This window comes from Bemisia tabaci, chromosome 9 (genome assembly GCF_918797505.1).
Source record: "Bemisia tabaci chromosome 9, PGI_BMITA_v3".
Lineage (NCBI taxonomy): Eukaryota > Metazoa > Arthropoda > Insecta > Hemiptera > Aleyrodidae > Bemisia > Bemisia tabaci.
Genome location: NC_092801.1, coordinates 9,536,549 through 9,557,218, shown reverse-complemented (window position 1 = coordinate 9,557,218; position 20,670 = coordinate 9,536,549). Strand labels below are relative to the sequence as shown.

The following is a 20,670-nucleotide window of genomic DNA, read 5'->3' as shown; positions in this document are numbered from 1 at the left end:
ACAAGAAAAAGTACTCTTGATTTAATCAGAATCTAGCTCAAGTCAAGAAATATGCCTCTCAATTTAAGCGGATTTCCTTTTGATTCAAGCAAAATCCGATTGAATCAGGAGTATTTTTTCTTGTCAATGTTTTCAAGAGTCTGGCCTCTAGATCCAATGTGTTTTTTTTTCAGTGTAACAGTTCTGGGACTCGGAACTTTTTCGTTAAAATCATAGGTATTAAATTATTTACACATGCAGAATCTCTATGTGTATCTATTATGTATCTTTACTCGTATCTACACCGAAAATTTCTTCTATCGGAGAATATACCGAACCGACATTGTTCTCGATCTGACTCGAGTAAACCCCAGTTTTTTTTTCCGCTGGCGGCAAGTGTGAACGAAAGTGAACAAGAACCGAGATTTTCTCACAATATTGAGTTAACTTCGGAACATTTCAATGCGTCCATCCTATCCAACGCGAAACTTTGATCGGTAAAACACGAATCGTGGTGCGTAATTTTGTACTCTGTTTCCTTGTAGTTCTGGTTCATTGTCGGCAACGCTGGAGTTGGGATAGGATGCATGAACCATTCCAAAACTCGATGCGCCTCGAATCCGTGCTCCGGAAATAATTTTAAAGTCCATTGATTTTCTCAGCAGCCCTTCCTTCGGCCTTTCAGCGCGGCACAAAATCGAGCCCCCTGTAAACTGCATATTTATCACCCCTTCCTCACCGATCTCACAGTTGCCAGCTTGTACTATTTAATGGATCACTAGACAAGGTACGAATTCAAGCATTCTAATACATGCTCTCTACTCAGAATTTCACGTTGAGCACTATTCGCACAACGAAAATTACTTAAACCAACCTCTAACGAAGACATTAACGTTTTTATTCCACATTGGCTACGAGGAATTTGAACTGCCTGCTGACAAGAAACTCTAAGCTCTACGTAAGTCAAATCGCGCTCTACAACGGTTTCAGCAAGCTTCTCGGTCGACCAATGTTCATTTCCCACCATATGTTGTTCAAACTATAAGCAATTTTCTATAGCTGAGCGAAAGCGTGAAGATTGAAATTTCCAGATTTGTATATCGTAGAGACTGTCATGATAACGTTCAGCGCGCGATGTGAATCACGCAGAGCATTGAATTTTCATGGGCGGGTGGTTTGAATTCACACATCAAAAATCATTTAATATCTTCGCAAGGAGTTAATTTCGGTAATTTTCGTTGTGTACATCGTGTTTTACGTGAAATTTTGGTTTAAGAAACATGTATCAGAATGCTGAAATTCGTACCTTATCTACTGGTCCATTGAGATATTTTACGCGGGTTTAAATGTTCAGTGCTGATTTTTCAGCACAATCTGGCAACAATGCGCGCTCACGGAACTGTATTTTGCTCCATCTTCAACCGTTCCCATCGAAACTTATTCTTAGCTCGGTGAGCGTGGATCGTGGATAAACTCTGCATAATCGTAAATGGATCTTGCAGGGAGGTAGTGGTGAGGCGTGAATGATCGATTATCGATGATATCCCATTTGAAGTTATGGTAAAGAATCGATCGTTAAGGTGTTGGTTGCGAACAACCTGTTTATCGATCCTTTTCTATAGGTTTAAATGGAAGATCAATCGATTTAGAACCAAGCGAGCCACGCCACTGCAGGGAGGAAATTGCCCCGTATTCCGTCTTACAAGAGGTATTGCATTTGAGAAATCGTCGTTCCTGCGTCATGGAACATCGTAACTATATTTCGATGGGACCAAAATTTCCCCAGAAAATTGCGGGCATTTCTAACTGAAAATTTCACTGAATTATCTTCTGATCTTATGCCAAACTCAGTAAAATTCTCTGCACAGATGACACAAATGTACATTGGCGGATCCAGCAAATTGGCAGCATTGTCTTTCCTCCATTTAAACCTATGGAAATGTATCGATTCTTGGTGTGGCTAGGTGCTCCGACATGAATCGATTATTTAGCATAGGTTTAAATGTAGGCAATCCGATGTTGCCAAAGTGCTGGATCCGCCTCTTCTGGTGTATTCTTGAAAATTTTGAAATTTTTGAGCTGATTTTGCAACCGTGGGATTAATTTACGTTCTTTCGTCTAGGAAACGACGAAGTAAGTAAAAGTGTACGTATTTGTACTGACAATGAAACAAAGGATGATACAACAGCCCACAACAACGTCCACAACAAGTAAAGCACGTAGAGAGAACAACCAGTGGTGGCCTGTCTTGCGATGTATCGATTGATATGCCGTTTAAACCTATCGAAAAGAATCTATAAACAGAGTGTTTGCAAAGAACACCTTAATAATCGATTCTTTACCACAGCTTCAAATGGGGAAATATCGATTATTGACAACGCGTCTGGATCAGACGACGCAGCCCCTATAGCCAGTCCTTTTATCACCTTATTTAGGCTATAGGTCCGTAATTTTTATTTTTGTTTCTGGTTTTGTATATTTTTTAAATCACCACTAGAACAAAATATTTCCTAATAAATACTGATTTTCCGCAAGTCCGCAAGCATGAAAATCTCACACCCAAAGTTTCCCTAGTCGTATGGCTTTACAACGAACTGATGATGTAATTTAACCAGTGGCGTGGCGTGAATTGCGATATATCGATTGTTATGCCATTTAAACCTATGGAAAAAGATCGATTATCAGGGGTTCGCAGCGAACACCTCATAATCGATTCTTTACCATAGCTTCAAATGGCGATATATCGATAATCGATCCTTCACGCCACGCCACTGAATTTAACTCAAAAGCGGGTATAAATATTCTAGATTTTTTATGTATTTATAAATACTTAGACTGTTGACATTTTCTACGTATTATTTACATCAGCTACAACAACCAAATGCGCATATCAACTTAAAATGCAGATAATTTTGTGTCAATGGTTGAAATTCTTTGAAAGTTTGGCTAATTCGTAGAGAGAGCTTGAACAAAATAATGCTACGAAGTCTGCACTAGAGAGACTGTAGAATGCGTTGATCATATTGCACAATAGAAAGCGCGTTATTCAAGAAATAACAGTTTATGGAAGATGCCCAACGTTAAAATCAATAAGTGTCTACTTTTTATTTATTGTTTAAGATGTGTACATCTTTTTAAACGTTTTGTACAGATTCTTGGATGTTAGTCGAGGGGGCAACCCCTCGAGTTCAATGATTTTGTAAATTTGTTTTTACCTGTTGTTTGTGTAAATATTTATAAAAATTCAGCTGATATTTTTAACAGATTTTAGTTTTATTTTTTATAATTTAGAACATGTTGGAAATAAAGACTATTTAAACGTAACCTTTTCGAATTTTCGTTTTATTCCCACGCCTCCCGGGTGATTTGCCCGGTTTTCTTAAAGTCATGAAAAGCTTTCAAAATTGATGCTAGGATGCCGGAACTTTCCAGAAAACAAAACGCCTTCATTTTTTGCTTAAGCAATAAGGACAGCTATTGAGCGGAAATCGTCACCTTCCAGGCAAAGTATCACAAGCGCCATGCGACGTTTAAAAATTTCCGCCGCCATTTTATTTCTTTACTGAGAAATTGTTGGTTGAATCTGTTTGGAAATTTCACTAAATTTTATCGGCAGCACAAAGAAAATTCAGTGAAATTTTCGGATAGCTTCGTTGAACAATTTCTCTGTAAAAAAAATAAAATGGCGGCGGAAATTTTTAAACGTCTTATGGCGCTTGTGATACTTTGCCTGGAAGGTGACGAAATATGGTCGTATCTTTGTGTTACATTGTTTTAAATTATCTTCCAAGAAAATCCCATCTTGTTATACCTGAACCGGATAAACCTTTTGATTTGCCTTAGCTAAAGGCGCCAAGGATTTTTCCGGTGTGACATAACTCCGAGACGGTGCCTGCGTGCCGCGGCGCTTCGAGCTATTATTTTCCCACGGAGGTGTTGCACAGTATCATACGAGATTGAAGGCACCCCAACCTTTCATAATTGATTGCATCTTTCAAAAGAATGCACGAAGTTCCCTCGCAAATTAAATGAAGTGACGAACGACAACAAGAGAGCGCTAGTCAAATAACTTACTTAGTCCTATTCTCTGTATTCAAAAACGTTTAGCATGATTTTTTGAATTTCATCACAGGACAAAAGGAGCTGATTCAAGCAGAAATCGGCTTTAAATCAGCAAATTTTTTCTTGATTCAAAATAAAATCTTCTTGACGGCATACTCAAGAATGTATCTGCTTAAATCGAGTGACCTCTCCCTCCAATGAAATTCAAAAAGTATGCCAAACGTTATGAAATAAACATGTTAGGGCTCAGAGAGTTTTTGGAATACCGCTCTCTTTCTGCCGTACTCTTAAAGGACGCCTGTCATTCTTGATAAGTTGGAGCGCCTTCAATTTCGTATGATACTGTGCAACACACCTGTGGTGATATAGTTGCTTGATGCGCCGTGGCACGCGGCACGCATTGCGCAATGCTTGAAGTATCCCCTTAGGTTTGTAGGCGCCAGTGCCCGGTTCGCGCCGGCAGCACGCCGCTCCGCTCTGTCTTAGGCTCTAATATTTAAACTCGCGGAGTCAGTGTTTTCAACTCATGAGTTTTAAATGTTTACAGACTCTGCATGGATTATTCTCATTTAAATTGACGAAAAAGAAATATGTGTTTAAAAAAATTTAATGGGAATGAAATTTTAAATATTAAGGTGGTTCCGTGCCAAAAATAATTTCCGAGGCACTTTAACCTTTTCCTTCATATTTTGTCGCTTTTATTGTGCTGCAGCTTGGTGAATGCGTAACAAACGCTCAACATTGGAAGTATTTGACTCTAAAAATCTATAAATCGATCTACAAATGGTTTAAAATCAAAGACCGCGTGCTTTGAAGATCAGCCACCAAAAATGAATCACCGGCAGCCAATTTTTTGTTCATTATTCTTCTTCAAATAAATTACCCCAAAATTGAAGCCTTTTGAAGTTCCAAGACTAGAATTCTCTTCCGTAGAAGTCAAAGGGTTTAAAAACGTTATGAGTGGTCATTCTGATAACAGTACCCATCAACTTCGAGATTTTGCACGACTTTGAATAAGTTTTCTCACCTTCTAAATTTTTCCAGAGTAATCAGGCAGGGAATAATCAAAGTTTCCGAGTCAAAATCGAAAGTTCTTCGATGGAAATCGAATGAAACCATCCTTTTGGGAATAACCCTCTGAAAAATTATTCATTTTTTATTGAAGCACAACTGGCAAAGGAGAGAGTGGATTGGATAGGTCACAGTGGTCGAAAACAGTCAAAACGGTAAAAATCTCTTCTTTGTCAACTCATCACGAAGCAGTGGCGAGAGCGGGGCCCAATCCACTCTACGCCTGAAACTACGTGGGATTCGATACTAATTTCAACATTTTCTTCCCTGTCCAAAATTGAGAATATCGACAGGTGTTACATGGATTAAAATTTTTGGTTCCAAATCGAAGTCTCTTCACTGGAAAAAACTCCGGCCGTGAGGGCCGAATAAGTACCGAAGATACATAGGGAATCCCAAAAGTACTGCACGTTTTTTTTTTTTTTTTTTTGGACGAACGGTAGTTGATATCAAAATGCAGCTTTTGTAGTCTTAGAGACTGGCCAATTACCGATAAAACAAGACAAATCCGAGCTCTCTAAGGCAAAACATGACCAAGTTACAGTGTTTTGAAAATGACTTGAAGAGGTGACCCCTCCAGGATTTTTAGCTTCTTTTCTGGAAAAAACAAAGATTTGGTTAATCAAAAATTCTACAAAGAAATCGTCGCGATCGAATGAAGTTGGCAACATGGTATCAGCCCGGATCTTGCACCCTGCGATTTTTGGTTATTACCTACGTTGAAAAAGGGCTTAAGAGGCAGGAAGTTTAACTCCATCAACAAGATAAAAAGAGCTGTTGAAACTTTCTTAAAGAACATCAGGCAAGAGGAATTCGAAAAAACATGTTTGAAGTAGTGGGAAGAACGGTTGCGGCGCTGTGTGGCGAGTGATAGAAGGTATTTTGAGAAGGAAACTAGTGTCCAGTGGTCCAATGAAGAAGGGTAAATGCTAGTAATCTTGGTAAGATTCTGCAAAATGGATTTAATAAAACCACTTGAATCCTTAATTCTTCGTTTTTTTCCAGAAAAGAAGCTGAAAATCCTGTAGGGGTCCCTTCTACAAGTCATTTTCAAAGCACTGTAACTTGGTCATTTTTTGACTTAGAGAGCTCAGATTTGTCTTGTTTTATTAGTAATTGCTCGGTTTTTAAGACTACACAAACCGCATTTTGATATCTGCTACCGTTCGTCCAAAAAAAAAAACAAAAAAAAAAAAAAACGTGCAGTACTTTTGGGACAACCTATGTACTTAACTTCTACACATTTATTTACCGTGACAATTACCAAAATCTGAATATTTATCTAAATCTCTACATTGATAATTCGACGGTGAAGCAATTGCACACAGACTCGACTTTGTTACATCCCCTCCACCGGTGCTCTCCGTTTCGTGACTTATTGCCGTCCCTCCGCCGCCGGGACAAAGTTTTCTGTGTCTGCCACAACATGCAAACGGCGGTGTCACAAGCTACCCGCACTCCACTGCTGCCAACCGCAGTCCCGCAGTCGCACGAAGAACGGAGCTGCTGGTTATTGATTCAAGAGATTCGCAACACTGCTGGTGACGAACGAAGATTGAGTCGTACACTCACTTTGTCGTTCGGGGCGGGGTTGCCAACCTGGAATATTTTTGGTGGATAAAATAAATCGAACCGATAAACGGTGCATTCGAAACAAACACCGTTAGGAATTTTGTAGGATGGACTAGAGTCCCTTTACACCGAGAGTAAAGACAATGGAGTTGTTGCATGTGTGAGGAATTTGCGATTTGACCATCAATTCTTATATGTGAAAGTTCGCGAGAAACACAGATTACAACGAAAGCCGATCGTCCCTGGACATCATACTAAACTACAAAGTGTAAGTTGCGTGATACAACTATTTCACCTCCTGAGTCGCTCAAATTGTATCCATCGAGTTGAAGGCGAACTTTATTTTTAACTCCAAGCTTCCAGTTACGCATCAGGCATGACCAAGGGATCAGTGCTTAATTGAGATGTTGCATGTGTGAGGAATTTGCGATTTAACTGTTGATTCTTATGTAAAAGTTTGCGAGAAACACGATGGTGCCACTGGTTTTACCTGAAATCAACTCCCAAGCTCAAAAAAAGCGCTCAAGTTTAGGCCAAAATGGAGGGGATATCCCACGCTATCCTGAGAGTCCACCTCTACATCAAGACAAACTAACCATGCAAAGATAGGGAGCATATACATTAGCAGGGTTGCCGTATTTTCAGTTTGAGAGTCCCCAAATAAAGTGGCAGCCCTGTCAATGTATTTGCTCCCTATCTTTGCATGGAGAGTTTGTCATGATGTAGAGGTGGGCTCTCAGGATAGCGTGGGATATCCCCTTCATTTTGCCTCAACTTTGAGAGCTTTTTATGAGCTTAGGAGTTGATTTCAGGGAAAACCAGTGGCACTGTCGTGTTTCTCGCGAACTTTTACATGAGAATTAATAGTCAAATCGCAAATTCCTCACACATGCAGCATCTCCATTCGTATACATTTCTCTGGAGTGCATTTCACTTCGTGGCCTATTTTGCCCCCAGGAAACCCAATGAATAGAGAGTGAGATCCACTTTATTCAAAAATGACTCGACTACAGCCGCTTCTTAAAGTGGTTCACTTATGAGGAGAATTAACTCTCCATAAAGAGTTTATATCCGCCTAGTGCGAGTGAACTTCACTTCGCGAAAGGGTAGATTTTGCTCAGCACTCACATCACTCCGACTTTTTGGGGGTAAAATACGCTCCACAGTGAACCGCTTTCCTTCTTTACTCCGACTTGTCGTACAGTGAATTCTGCTTGAGTTAAAAATAATTTTCATGGTATATTTTCCGAGAAATGATTCTAGGTGTTTCAAAAATAATTCTTCTGAAATTGACCGCAGTTATTTTTAAAACATTTGGACGATATTTCAATTTTTGTCGGGGAGGGGGGGTCAATACTAGACTTTTTTCTGGGGGGTTGGGATGTTTCAGTGTCAATTCCTCCTGATTCCAACAAAATTAACCTCAGTGTAACCCTATGAGAATACAACTTAGATTGCTATAATTCGAAATTTCTGCTCCTGTGCGGAGAAAAAACTTTGGTTACAACGTAGGTACAAACCGGGAGGCTTACCGGAGGGTTGATTATTGAAACTCATAGACAAAGTGATAGACAAAGAGGACATAATGAGTATGGAGCGATCCTATTGGTTAATTTGGGTGGCTCTTATAAACTAAGGGTGTAAATGATGGACTAATTAAAGGGTGTATCGTGAGTTGCCGTTAATTAGTCTATTACTTGATTCCTTTGTTCATTGCAATCACCCGCTTCCACCGAAAGGATCCCTTCACACCTTTTCGTCTACTTTGTCTAAAGCTTCGTCGATAAATTTCAACAATCAGGCTGCATACGCTTTTCGGCTTATTCTTAGAGGACTGAATGCTCATGCAGTTGAGAGAACTGAGATGTTCAGTTGACATTTTTTCCCTATTCATAGAAACACCTAACTGCACAGAAAAAGAAATAGTACGTATGTTGTTTCATGTGTGAGCCAGACACATGAAACAGTCAGGTTCCCAATTGCAAAATATTGTCCAAATGACCTCCAGCTTCAGTGCAATAGAGACGGAAGGAATGAAATAAATTTCTGGATATCAAAAACTATTGATAATAGAGTTTTTTTTTTTAAAAAAAAAATTTATGATACACATTTTAGCAATTTAATCGAGAGGCGTAAAAACTTAAACGAGTGGTTTGGCTAACACTGTTTAAAAAGTCTTAAACTAAAACGGTATTGCAGAGGCGCGCAACTCATTTTTGTCTGCAGTCTGCGGCGTTTGGCAACAGTTTCTCGAACTTTATAAGGATCGTTTTCAAGAAACTTCTTCGTCGCAATGAGGTTGGCTGGGTTCCCAACAGTGTCTGGATGTGCGGCGTAGTTTTTCTTCTGTCGCCTGTTACAAGCTGCATCACCATTGAAGGTAAGGTAACCGGTCTAATCAATTACAATTTTTGACAAAGAACAGAGAAAAATTGCTAAATTGACATCCATGATGTTGAAAACAACATCGCTCCAATGTTGGTATGAACACTTCAGCTTTGATGTAACATCCGCGAGACAGCCCATTTTTAGTTACCAGTTTAGTTACCAGTTACCATTTTTAGTTACCATCCCGGGTTTTTTACTTTTTCATCCCACCTCTTATCAACCAAACTAGGTTTTACCCTTCGGTTTCTTCCCAGTTATTTTCATGTACAGTTAACGTAATTTATACAGCCCATGTTTACTTAACAACCAAAAACTTTACCGTAGAAATTCTTAATCTCCAAACTCATATTGATACCTTTTTAAATTAAAGGTGGTTGATGTAAAAAATTCTTGGATGTATAACCTAAAGTGTCATGTTTAGACTACAACCATTTACAACAAATACAATCATGAGGAAAAATGCAGAAAGTGTGGATCCATGGAGCATAAAACCCTATTATGCACAGGCGATCTGCATTAATTGTCAACTTTTCAATTTTTCAACTTTTTCATCAATTACACAATGCAATAAAAAGACAAAAAAGTTATAAAGCCCCAGGCCCTGACAATATCATTCCAATATTGAGTATAATATATATACACAGCAAATTTAAACCATTTAAAGATATGATCAATTCTCTATTGAAAAAATGTGACTTTCCAGATACATGGAAAACCGCTCGTTTAGCTTTACTACCAAAACAAACTAAAAAACCAAACTCTCCGAAAGCATACCGCCCAATATGTATGTTAAACTCAATGTCAAAAATCTACGAATTTATTTTAAATAAAAGGCTTTTCCGAGTCATTCCAAGCCATTTTCAATGAATAAATTGTAAAAACGCCAATCTTTTCTTGCCTTTCGTTTTTATTCTCTTGTTAGATTTAAATTCCTCAGATCAAAACGCATGAATGCTAACTTTTTTTTCAGTTTTCTAAGTACGCTCTCCCTACAGTTTTTCAGCAGGTATGATTGTCTAAATACTTGGATCTTCACTTTAAGGGTGAAGATCAGAGTGTTCAGTCATTTATATCTTATAGCCGCTCCTCCAGTGATACGATTTGATTCCGTGTAAGTGTAAGTCGTAAATTTATAAAATTACGTCTTATACGGAATCGAGTCTATCCCTGAAGGAAGGGTGACCACCCCTTTTCTTCTTTGCAAAATTTCCATTGCAAATGGTGGCCATCACACTCTTTGTTTTATGCAAGCTAAACAATATATTTGTGTCCCCCCGAACCCAAGATCCGAAATCAACTCATGCCACAGAGGGGTTAAGAGCGGTTTTTTTTTTACTTTTGGAGTTCGTTTCAGAGAAGACCTGAAGCACCATCGTGTTTCCCGCATTTTACGCTAGGAAAAGTACTCTAACCCCAGAATCCCGCACAAATGCAAGAGCTGCATGCACTGACTCATTACGCTTATTCAGATCTACAATGAAATCTCCTTGACCAGTGGCGAAACTCACAGGTCACCTCCTCGTTTCCAGGCGATAACAGGAGGCAGAAGGGAGGCTAGCAAAATGAAACCCGACCCTGTTCGCATGGTGAATAACCATTAGACGGGCAGGGCTGCACGGAGCGAAACTACCGGTTTGACGCTCTTTTTAATTGGAAATAAAATAGGGGAGAAATTAATTTTACAGAGCTGCCCGATGCCGATCAAAGCTCATAATTTTCGAAGCTTGATAGTTTGGAAGAGACGTCAGGATCCGCTCGCATCTTTTCAGTGGCGTGGCGTGAATGATCGATTATCGATATCTCGCCATTTGAAGCTATGGTAAGATCGATTACTAAGGTGTTCGCTACGAACACCCAGATAATCGATCTTTTTTCATAGGTTTGAGTGGAGTATCAATCGATATATCGCAAAGCACGCCACGCCACTGCCCCGTGCGTAACCCGTCGTTTCTTTGACGAAGGAACATACCTCCATCCCGAGGTTGCAGCATTGAATTACATCGAAAAAAAATGATATTGCTAATTTAACAAATTTGTGTTTAAAAAAAGTGTCGGGTGTGTTTTAATGTAGATTATACAATCAAAAATGTTAATGGAGATGCTGCATGTGTGAGGGATTTGCGACTTGACCATTGATTCTTATGTAAAAGTTCGCGAGAAACACGATGGTGCCACTGGTTTTCTCTGAAATCATCTCCAAAGCTCAGAAAAAGCTCTCAAGTTGAGGCCAAAATGGAGGGGATATCCCATCCTACCCTGAGAGTCCACCTCTACATATCATTCAAAATATGGAGAACTAGCAGTAAACCCGCGCTTCGCGCGGCGATATTGCAGGAAACAAATCGGAAATATCTCATAATATATGCGTATAACTTTTAATTCACTGATTTTATTTGGATCGCTGGAAAATTAATGCATACTTCTATAATTTAGGACTGAGTCAGGGAAATATAAGGTTCGTTAAATAGTAAATATTCCTAGTACCGTGTGACACTATTGTTAACGAAAAGTTTTTGCAACTTGTCAAAGAGGTTTTTGAATGATCTTCGAATAACTTTTGATGAGCTAGAGGTAATGGTTCTATCTGCAGCTCGTGGACTTCTGTACGATATTGTCCAGAATCATCTAAATTTTCAAAAAGTGTCCGCTTGTTCGATACCCAATTTGCTCATTCATGCATACAAGGAGAAGCGCATGAAAGCTTTAGCAGACATTTTGGAGATGAACCAAGAATTAGATGAAGAATTTATGACTTAAATCACGGCACCTTAATCACGGGATGACCTTAATTACGGCAACTATTTATTGTCCATGAGATGCAGATGGTTCCATTTCCCTAGCTCATCAAAAGGTATTCGAAGATCAATTTTATCAGCCACCCGTACGACCAACGTTTCTAGTGACCGTACACTGAAAAAAAGTTCTGTTGTCACAAACCAGAATTTCTGGTGTATTTCGCAACCAGATTTTCCGGTTGATTTAACCAGAATTACATTTGACCCAACTAGAATTTGAAACACGTAGATTTGTTTACGCCAGGCCATAAATGTACATCGTCACCTTGCTTTCGTCGCAAAAATTTATTATTTTTTCCAAGTATAATATATGAGGCACTTCATTATATAAGAGTGTTTTAGCAAATTCATCTGTTTTGCAAAGATTAAAAAAAGCCATTAAAGTGGAATCTTTTGGTTTGATTATTTCTTCTTTTGATGAAGCTGGATCAAAATAAACTCTTTGTCCATTTTCTAAATGAACACTTGCATTAAAAACTGATGGAAACCTTTCATGAATAGGAAAGCACAATATATACGCCAAGAAGCCTCTGAACTGCTGATGTATCTCCCCGTAACATACTTCTCAACCTCATCAAATTCATTCTCTATTGTGAATACTGCTTGATCACTTCCTTTCATTATGTATTTACAAAGATATTTTATTGATTTTACAGACCCACAATGCTCCACATTTGTATGGGTTTTGAAAGTTCGAGACAAAACTGGATTTGTAAGGAACAACCCATCTATTATCAAGTTCAATTCCACGAATAGTAACTGTAAAACCACCTTCTTCTGGTGATAATCGCCTATATTGCGTATAATTGTCATCACCAGTTTGCGTTTCTTTAATGAAAGGCTTAGGAAAACGTCTACTACAAAAACCTTTAACCATGCAGTAACAATTTTGATTTAAAATACCGCAAGGTCCATGAATCATAAATCGTTTTACTATCTCATATAATTTGGATCCTCATTTGGATCTGGAATTTCAGCACACACAATTTTATCTACATCATTAGGTCGAAGCTTTTCTACCAACCACAGTAAAATGTGAACATGCGGAAGACCCCTTTTGGGCGCTTCTGGGTAACCAGATGCGCCCTTTCCAACCGTTCGACTCCCCGATGTAACATGTACTATACTACATGCCCTTTTGCCTTATGGGTAATGACGCCATTCTGGTACACCCGGGAAAATTTGATTTTTTTCTGCATCTGGTATTCGTAAAAGTTTTCGTGAAATGTTTTGCTTTTAAGCATAACAATCTCGCACGGACGTATTACCTGGTTAAAGTATTTTAGGGCCTCCTTATGCTTTAAATACTTATATCCGAGGCAGTACTTTCAGATTGATTTGAAAATATTACGAACAGTCACGTGATCTCTTCATTTTAGTGACGTATTACTGTGCTACTTTGTGATTGGTTCATTTTCTTGGCGCAGCATCGACACGTCAGCTGTTTGCGGCATTGAGCGGAAGGTTTAAGGTTATGTCATGGACCAAGAGAATGAATAAGGACCCCCAACTCCAGTTAGCGGTTCACGCCGTGAATATGGGTCCAGCCAGCGCCAATGTCACCGCCGGCCGGCCAGTCCCTCTCTTCCCCGCGACCCGCGCTTCCCCTCCCCACTGCTGAACTCCTCTTCACGCGGCCCCGCTCCCCCGCGACCTGCGCGCCCTACCTCGCGGCGTCGCGACGCCGCTGTCCGCTAGATCGCGTTGACGCACCAGCTTTAGAGGTTCCGCCGCTCTTTCCCGTCGTCTGATTTACAGTGCATCCTTTATGTTTCCATTCTCCAATAACTCACATTCATCGCAAAGTGCTTGTGGAAGATTTCAGATCGTCGCGGTCAATCTGAAGATTTGGTTGGTTTTGCGGTTAATGAATCCCACTTTAAATTCCATCTTCGTCAGTCTTCGGGTACATTAGTTGGTTGTAATATGCAATGTCAAAGAAGCGCCCTCCAACGCTTGGGCGTTGGAACTGCTTGTTTTGCCATTCAATAGTATACATGAAACATTTTACAGATCCGAATAGTTTTCCTTTTACAATAAATTTCATCAAACTTTTAACATTTAGTTGAAAAACACGTGAAATTAAATCATGCCTGTGATGTGGTTTTTGATTTTTCATTAAATTATCAGTAATATCAGACCAATTTGGATTGCAAGTATGAGTAATAAAAAGATCGGGTTTTCCATAAGCTCTGACAAAAGTCATTGCATCTTGGCAACGCTCGTGCATGTATCGAGGCCCACCCGTGAACGATGATGGCAAAATGACCGCTTTGCCTATATCATTTAAGTTACAATCATTTTGCTGAATTGCATCTTGCAAATGGATATACCGTTCGACTCTTAATTTTTTTCGGTTATTTCTTATGTATCTCAGCCTTTCCGTTTCAATTTTTGCATACATATCTACTAAAAATTGATTAAATAAATTACGACAAAATAAAAGCCTATTGTTTCCATCATTCTGTCTAATCATAATGCGGTAAGCATAAAAATTAGCACATGAAACTGTTTTTTTCAAATCCTTTTTTGAAATAGGATCCTTTTGAAAAATATCAATAGAATAGCCATTCTCTCCAAAACAAAAAATAAGTGGATATTGCAGAGAATCATATCCTTTATTTATTTCACTTATTCGTTTCACCGTATCATCACGTTTATGAATAATGATACCTCTTTTTTCGAACTGATCACCAACAATAATAGCAGCAACTTCATTTACGGACGGCACATTGTAAACAGCTTTATGCCCCTCATTAGGTATTTTGTCTGCTTTTATTACGACTTTGAAATCTGCGTGATTTGGAACAGATTGAATAATTGATTTAAAAGTTTTAACATATTTATTTGAAGTATGCAGCATTTTTTGTATTTGTACAATTAAATCATAATCAACATCTGAGAAAAGACCGTATCTAATATCAGATTCAGTTTTTTCATCGCCCACAAAGTAAATTTGAAGGAAAGCAGGGGTACTGTTTAACGGAAATAAACTACCTATTTGGTGATAAACTTGGCCCTGAACTTTAAAAGTGGGCATAAAATTACCTTCATTTATTAGGTTAGCTCCGAAAGAAGTCATTTGGAAACATGAATTATACTTACGCATAGAATCAAGAAAATGCTCAGAACTTTCATGTTTACCGTTCATTAACGAAAAAAGGGGTTCCGGAACTTTTGCTAAAGGAGGCAAAATCACTCTACCCGACTTGCAACACATTCCTTCAGATTCACCTTTCCACTTTAAAGCATGACACCATTTGCAAATATGATTCATTTTTCCAATAGAGATAAAATTATTCAACTCATAATCTATATTTTTGTCATAAGCAAACCCACAATAATTATTTTTACAGCTCACAGATTTTCTTCTCATATTAGATTTTTTAACGGATTCTGTAATTTTCTCAACATTATTTTTTAAATAACTTTCTATAATTTCCTTGCGTTTATCAGGATTCTTCTGAATGTAATTTCTAACGGCCTCTCTAATAACTTGAGGATTTTTACGAGAATATTTTTTGCAAGCAGCTTTATTGACTTGCGGGTTTTCGCGTGAATACTTTTTAACCGCATCTCTATTAACCTGAGGATTTTTATTTCTATATTTAGAATAAGTTTTCCTTTGACTTTCAATATTTAATTTTCTAAAATTGGCGGCGCGATTTTTATTTTTAAATTTATCAAGTCTGCTATTCATTCGAATCCGACGTTTCTTTTTTAATTTCGGTAATGCCTGAAAATCAGATAACATAGGAATTGACTCTGCTGTACTTACAATCATTGATAAATCATCAAATGAAGGGGGGTTACTGTACTGTTAATTACATCTAAGACATCAAAATGGCCGCTATTAATAGGACCACTGAATAAAAATCTTGCTAATTTGGAATTCGAAGAATCAGAAATGTTATAGATTAATATACCTGCAGTAGAATATATTTCAAAATTGTAAAAATATAATTCCTTTGCAGCAACTATCTCGCTATAAGCACCGTATGTTGATGAAAAAGACATTTCCAAAATATACTCATCTTTTGTAGAATAAAAATGGTGGTCTTCTCCCTCGGTTAAGAACTGGAATCTTTCCCAATTACTTGCAACGTATTGAACTATTTCACTGCGAACTTTATGACGAAGACTGTTGGTGCCATATATTACGTAAGATATAGAGCTGAACAAACAACCACCATCTTTAGGTTGATGAATGATTTTACAGTTAAATTGAGTTCCACTGGAATTAATAGTTAGGAAATCCATGATTACACTAGAAAACCACTATTAAAACGACAACTACAGTTAATTTGAGTTCCACTGGAATTAATAGTTAAAAAATCCATGATTACACAACAAACCCACTATGAAAGCAACAACTAAAGTTCAGAAATAGTTAGGAAATCCATGATTACACTAGAAAACCACTATTAAAACGACAACTACAGTTAATTTGAGTTCCACTGGAATTAATAGTTAAAAAATCCATGATTACACAAGAAACCCACTATGAAAGCAACAACTAAAGTTCAGATAATGGAAAATAACTGACCCAAAACATTCAAAAAGATGTTATTTTCATCAGCTGCTCAGTTTAAAAAAAAAAAAAAAAAAACAAAGTAAAAACGTTCGTGGGGAGGGGGGAAGGCGAATAAATATACGAGCAGTAAGCGTAGAAGAATAACTATGGAAACATAAGAAAGCTCAAAAACTTTCATCAGCTGATAATCGGATGAAACATAGAAAGGCCCGCAGTGTTGCCGTTCATAGCATAGAACAGCGGAAATCAAGGGCCAATTACGCGCGCAGCTAAAGGTATCCGACGGCCACCCGGCAACGGCCGCGTCAGGAAATATACCCGCACTGCTACGTCTCTCTTTCCAACACACACGGGCTTACGGGAATATCCGCGACTTCCGACCGCGGTTACTCGCGAACGGACGGGCGGATCGCGAAAAGAAAGCTTATTGCACCCCTCGGGGACAGTGCCCGTCGAACGGCTAAGTTCGCACCGATTCCGACCGATGGGAGCGGGGAGGCGAGCGTGATGGATCAGTGTATGATCAATATATTTCCCTTTTATTAGTATAGATAGATTACACCCAATTTCACCTCCCCTATCTGGTAAACCGTTTTTACATGTAATTCTAGATTTCAAAGGACCTTTACCGTCTTCAAATGGGTATTCTTATGTCTTGGTAGCCATGTCCACCTTGACCAGGTTCGCTGTAACGTGCGCTGCACGAAATGCTGATTCCTCCACCGTTGCAACAATTCTTATGCAAAAACTCATTCCACAGTACGGTTTCATAAAAAAAATCAGTTCAGATCGTGGCACGCACTTTGAAAATCAGTTATTAACTTCTTTATGCAACTCCTTTAACATTCAACAGCAAACAAGTACAGCTTACCATAGCCAGTCGCAGGGTTTAGTAGAACGTTTTAACCAAACTTTTCTTACAATTCTGCGTCATTATATCAACGATACTAGAAAGAATTGGCCGACCTTGCTCCCGTGGATAACGTTAGCTTATAATACGGCAACTCAAGAATCAACCGGATACTCACCCTTTTTCTTGTTGTATGGATTCACCCCTGACACCTCTCTCTCTGCAATACTTCCCTCGAGTAGTATGGATTCCAATCTTTTAGAAAACATTGAAATTTTAACAGATATCTGGAAGAACGTACCAAATTCAATTGCAAAAGCTCAAGCAAGGGATAAACAGCGTTACGATTCTGATAGACGCGAAATTTTCTTCAAACCTGGAGATTTGGTAATGGTCGGCTTAACGAGAAGAAATTCAAAATTAGATCCATTATTTAAAGGACCTTTCAAAATCATATCTAGAGAACAGTTAGATAATTACATTGTAGAACTTCCAATACGAGGTACTTTATCTAATGAATTAATTCATGTTTCCCGTTTAAAACCTTACAATAGTCATTCTCCCATCGTTGCTTCCGCTCCGCAAAATAGTGACATCCAAATCAACGATAGAACCGTCATTAACAGGCCAATAACTCGCGCCTTCGCGAAAGAGACTTCTGTTTAATCGTTCTTGTCCTGTCATATTTCTCATTTGTTCCTCACAGATTTTTCGAATTCCCCAGAATTCATTCACTTCCTGCCACGCGGCATGCTTTCGAAAATGAACACAGACTTCGGAGAAACTGGCACTTCCTGCCTTTCATTCTGGTTGATAGTGTGTCAATTTTCAATTCACAAACTTAGTGTTCTTTAAACTCGGAACAGGTCAAGTTGTTCTCTCTCTTTCTTTCATTTATTCAGTTGTGTGGTTATTTTAAATTTAAATCATAGCAAACATGGGCATTGCTAAACATTTACTATTGAAGTTAAATCAACCCAAAATTAAAAACGCCAACCAAAAAGGAAATCCAAAACTAACAGAAAAAACAAAATGTGCGGAACAAGAGATCCCGGGATTTAAAAACTGGGATTGGGATCCCGGTCTTTAAAAATTAACTATATTATTGGATCTGGCATGATTTTTTTTATTATTTCAGAAATCTGCCTGTTTGGCTCATTCTTTTGAATATATTTTTATTAAAGATTAAGACCAGATATAGAAACAGGATCCATCTGACCCCCCTTCAAGGTCACTCAGATAAGATTTATAGATATTCCTTTATTAAACACTATGATTTTACTAATATCAGGATTTTTCATTACCTGAGCTCATCTTAATATATAAATTGAAAAATAGAATGAAATTGTTAATTAACCTCTGTACTAATTGCGAGGGGCGTTGGTTCATTTGAAAGGTGTTGTACTCAATGCTTCGGGAAAACTATAAATTATTTTCTGGGGTCTGTCCCCGATTTTTAAATCCCTAAAAACTCATAAATTGGATGAGGGGAAGTAGGGTTTTTTTCTTTTTTGTTTTTCGGAAAAGTTTTGTTGCTACGCATCTTACTTTACTATTTGCTGTCTTTTTATCAGCTGTTTTCATTCAACAATCATCATTAAATGAGGTTACCTCCAACACTCAACTGCCATCAACTTACATTTTTCTTTTTTCCGGCGAATTTTTTTTACGCTTCGTCATATTATCTTCCCGCGTTTTATCTTTTCCAATTTTACTCCCAAATCATGATTGGCTCCATCTTTTTTGTATTTCCAATTTTTCCTCATCAAGTCAATAACCTCCAATTTTTCTTTCTCATTTCCAATCAGAGCGTTTCACGCTGTTAGTTATTTCCTTTTCAATGTGTTTTAATATGTTTATTACTTTTCATCCTTTTTCTTCTGATTTATTTTTTTTAAAATTAGTAAATGAACTCCGTCAGTTATGATTTTTTTAAAAGAATAATAATTTTTAAACGTATAATTTTAATTTTAAATTTAACAGTTGTTATGAGTGAAATTTTCAATAACCGAAGCGGTCGTCCTCCAAAACGTGTTCACGTTTTCCAGAATTCTTCGCATCTTCGTTTGGTGAAGCAAGAACTGAACTCTATCATTTGTAAAGAAAATCAAAGTTTCATTTCTTCATTTCGAAAGTATAAAATTGATGATCAGAACTTTGATGAAAATTTTGTTACCAATTAAAAAATTAGGACCAATTCAAAGACAAACCAGAAAATTAAATGAAAAAAAAAAAAAAAAAAAAAAAAAAAAAAAAAAAGGCATGTGAAAGTAAAAGGTGTACATGAAAAATAAGGGGCTGCGAAGCAGCCCCATAAGCCCCTAGTTATGATTTAACCATAAACAGACTTAAAAATTCAAGAATTATCTCCACTACACGTCTCGATTCTAATAATACTATAACAGTATTTTCCTTTTCACAAGATTTGGTTCAGAACATTCTCCTTTTTCTGATACTTTCTGGCATTTTTACGTACTTTTTGTTTCTGTGGTGTTGAGACCCCGGGAAGGCTCTGACGACATTTTATATATTTTCTTTATTTTTTTATTATATTTATTCACCTTTTGATATGACGTATGTAACTTTTCAAGACTCGATCCTACCCATAGTGTGTGTTTCAGACCGATGTACTATGTTCATACTCCTCCTATTGTAATCTGCATACTCACGCACCCTTTGAAATGGAATCGACATGCATACTCCTGGATACATCTACGGACTTCTCTCATATGATTTTCCATCATTTTCTGTAAAGTTGAAACTTTCAATCCTACCTGACTGGTCACTAGGCCCCATTTTCTTTTAATTTCCCTACCTTTCTTATCTTTCTTTAATTTATTTTTTTGTAATTTTTTTTTTTTTCTTGCATTCACCATCCATGTTGAAATCGCAGAAGCGATTTCTCATCGGCGAGGGGGATGTCGCGTATACTGCAACGCGTTTATTCATAGAGGTTCTCTATCTCCCTTTCTCCCATCGGTCTTTCTCTATGAATTTGCAAAACCTAGCATCGAGCAAGCTTCACTTACTCGTTGCTGTGATCAAGTCGTACGCATCTATCTTTATTATATTTTTTATTACCAGCGTCACGAGATGGATTGAAAGATAAGGCTCTCTCAGGACTGAGCTCCACTTTTGAAAAGAGGAGTCTCGGCACTTCGGTTTTCACCACCAAGCACAGCCTTCCGTTTAGTGCTCCGAATGTCTGTCATGTATCCATCACCATCTTTGTAACGATTCCTTCAATCTATAATATACGCGAGTCTACGTCACCCAAACAACACAAATCTTTTTATTCAGCTCTTCCACAACCTCCGCCGCGTCAAGGATTTATTAGATGTTTTCAGTCCGTCTAATACCCAAAAAAACCCTTCGACGTGACACACAGATAGGGAGCAAATACATTAGCAGGGTTGCCG

The 20,670-nt window shown here is 38.0% G+C and overlaps 1 protein-coding gene across 1 annotated transcript; it reads right to left on the bottom strand.

Annotated features, from left to right (window-relative positions):
- Positions 1 to 12,969: 12,969 nt before the first annotated feature.
- LOC140225366 (uncharacterized) lies at positions 12,970 to 19,460 on the bottom strand. The gene has a single exon (XM_072303983.1). It carries the CDS (start codon positions 15,649 to 15,651, stop codon positions 13,747 to 13,749), a length of 1,905 nt encoding a protein of 634 aa, XP_072160084.1. The 5' UTR covers positions 15,652 to 19,460; the 3' UTR covers positions 12,970 to 13,746.
- Positions 19,461 to 20,670: the final 1,210 nt, after the last annotated feature.

What these genes read in the sequence shown, in the direction of transcription:
- LOC140225366 (XM_072303983.1), bottom strand. Translation starts at nt 15,651, where the DNA reads ATGATTGTAAGTACAGCAGAGTCAATTCCTATGTTATCTGATTTTCAG.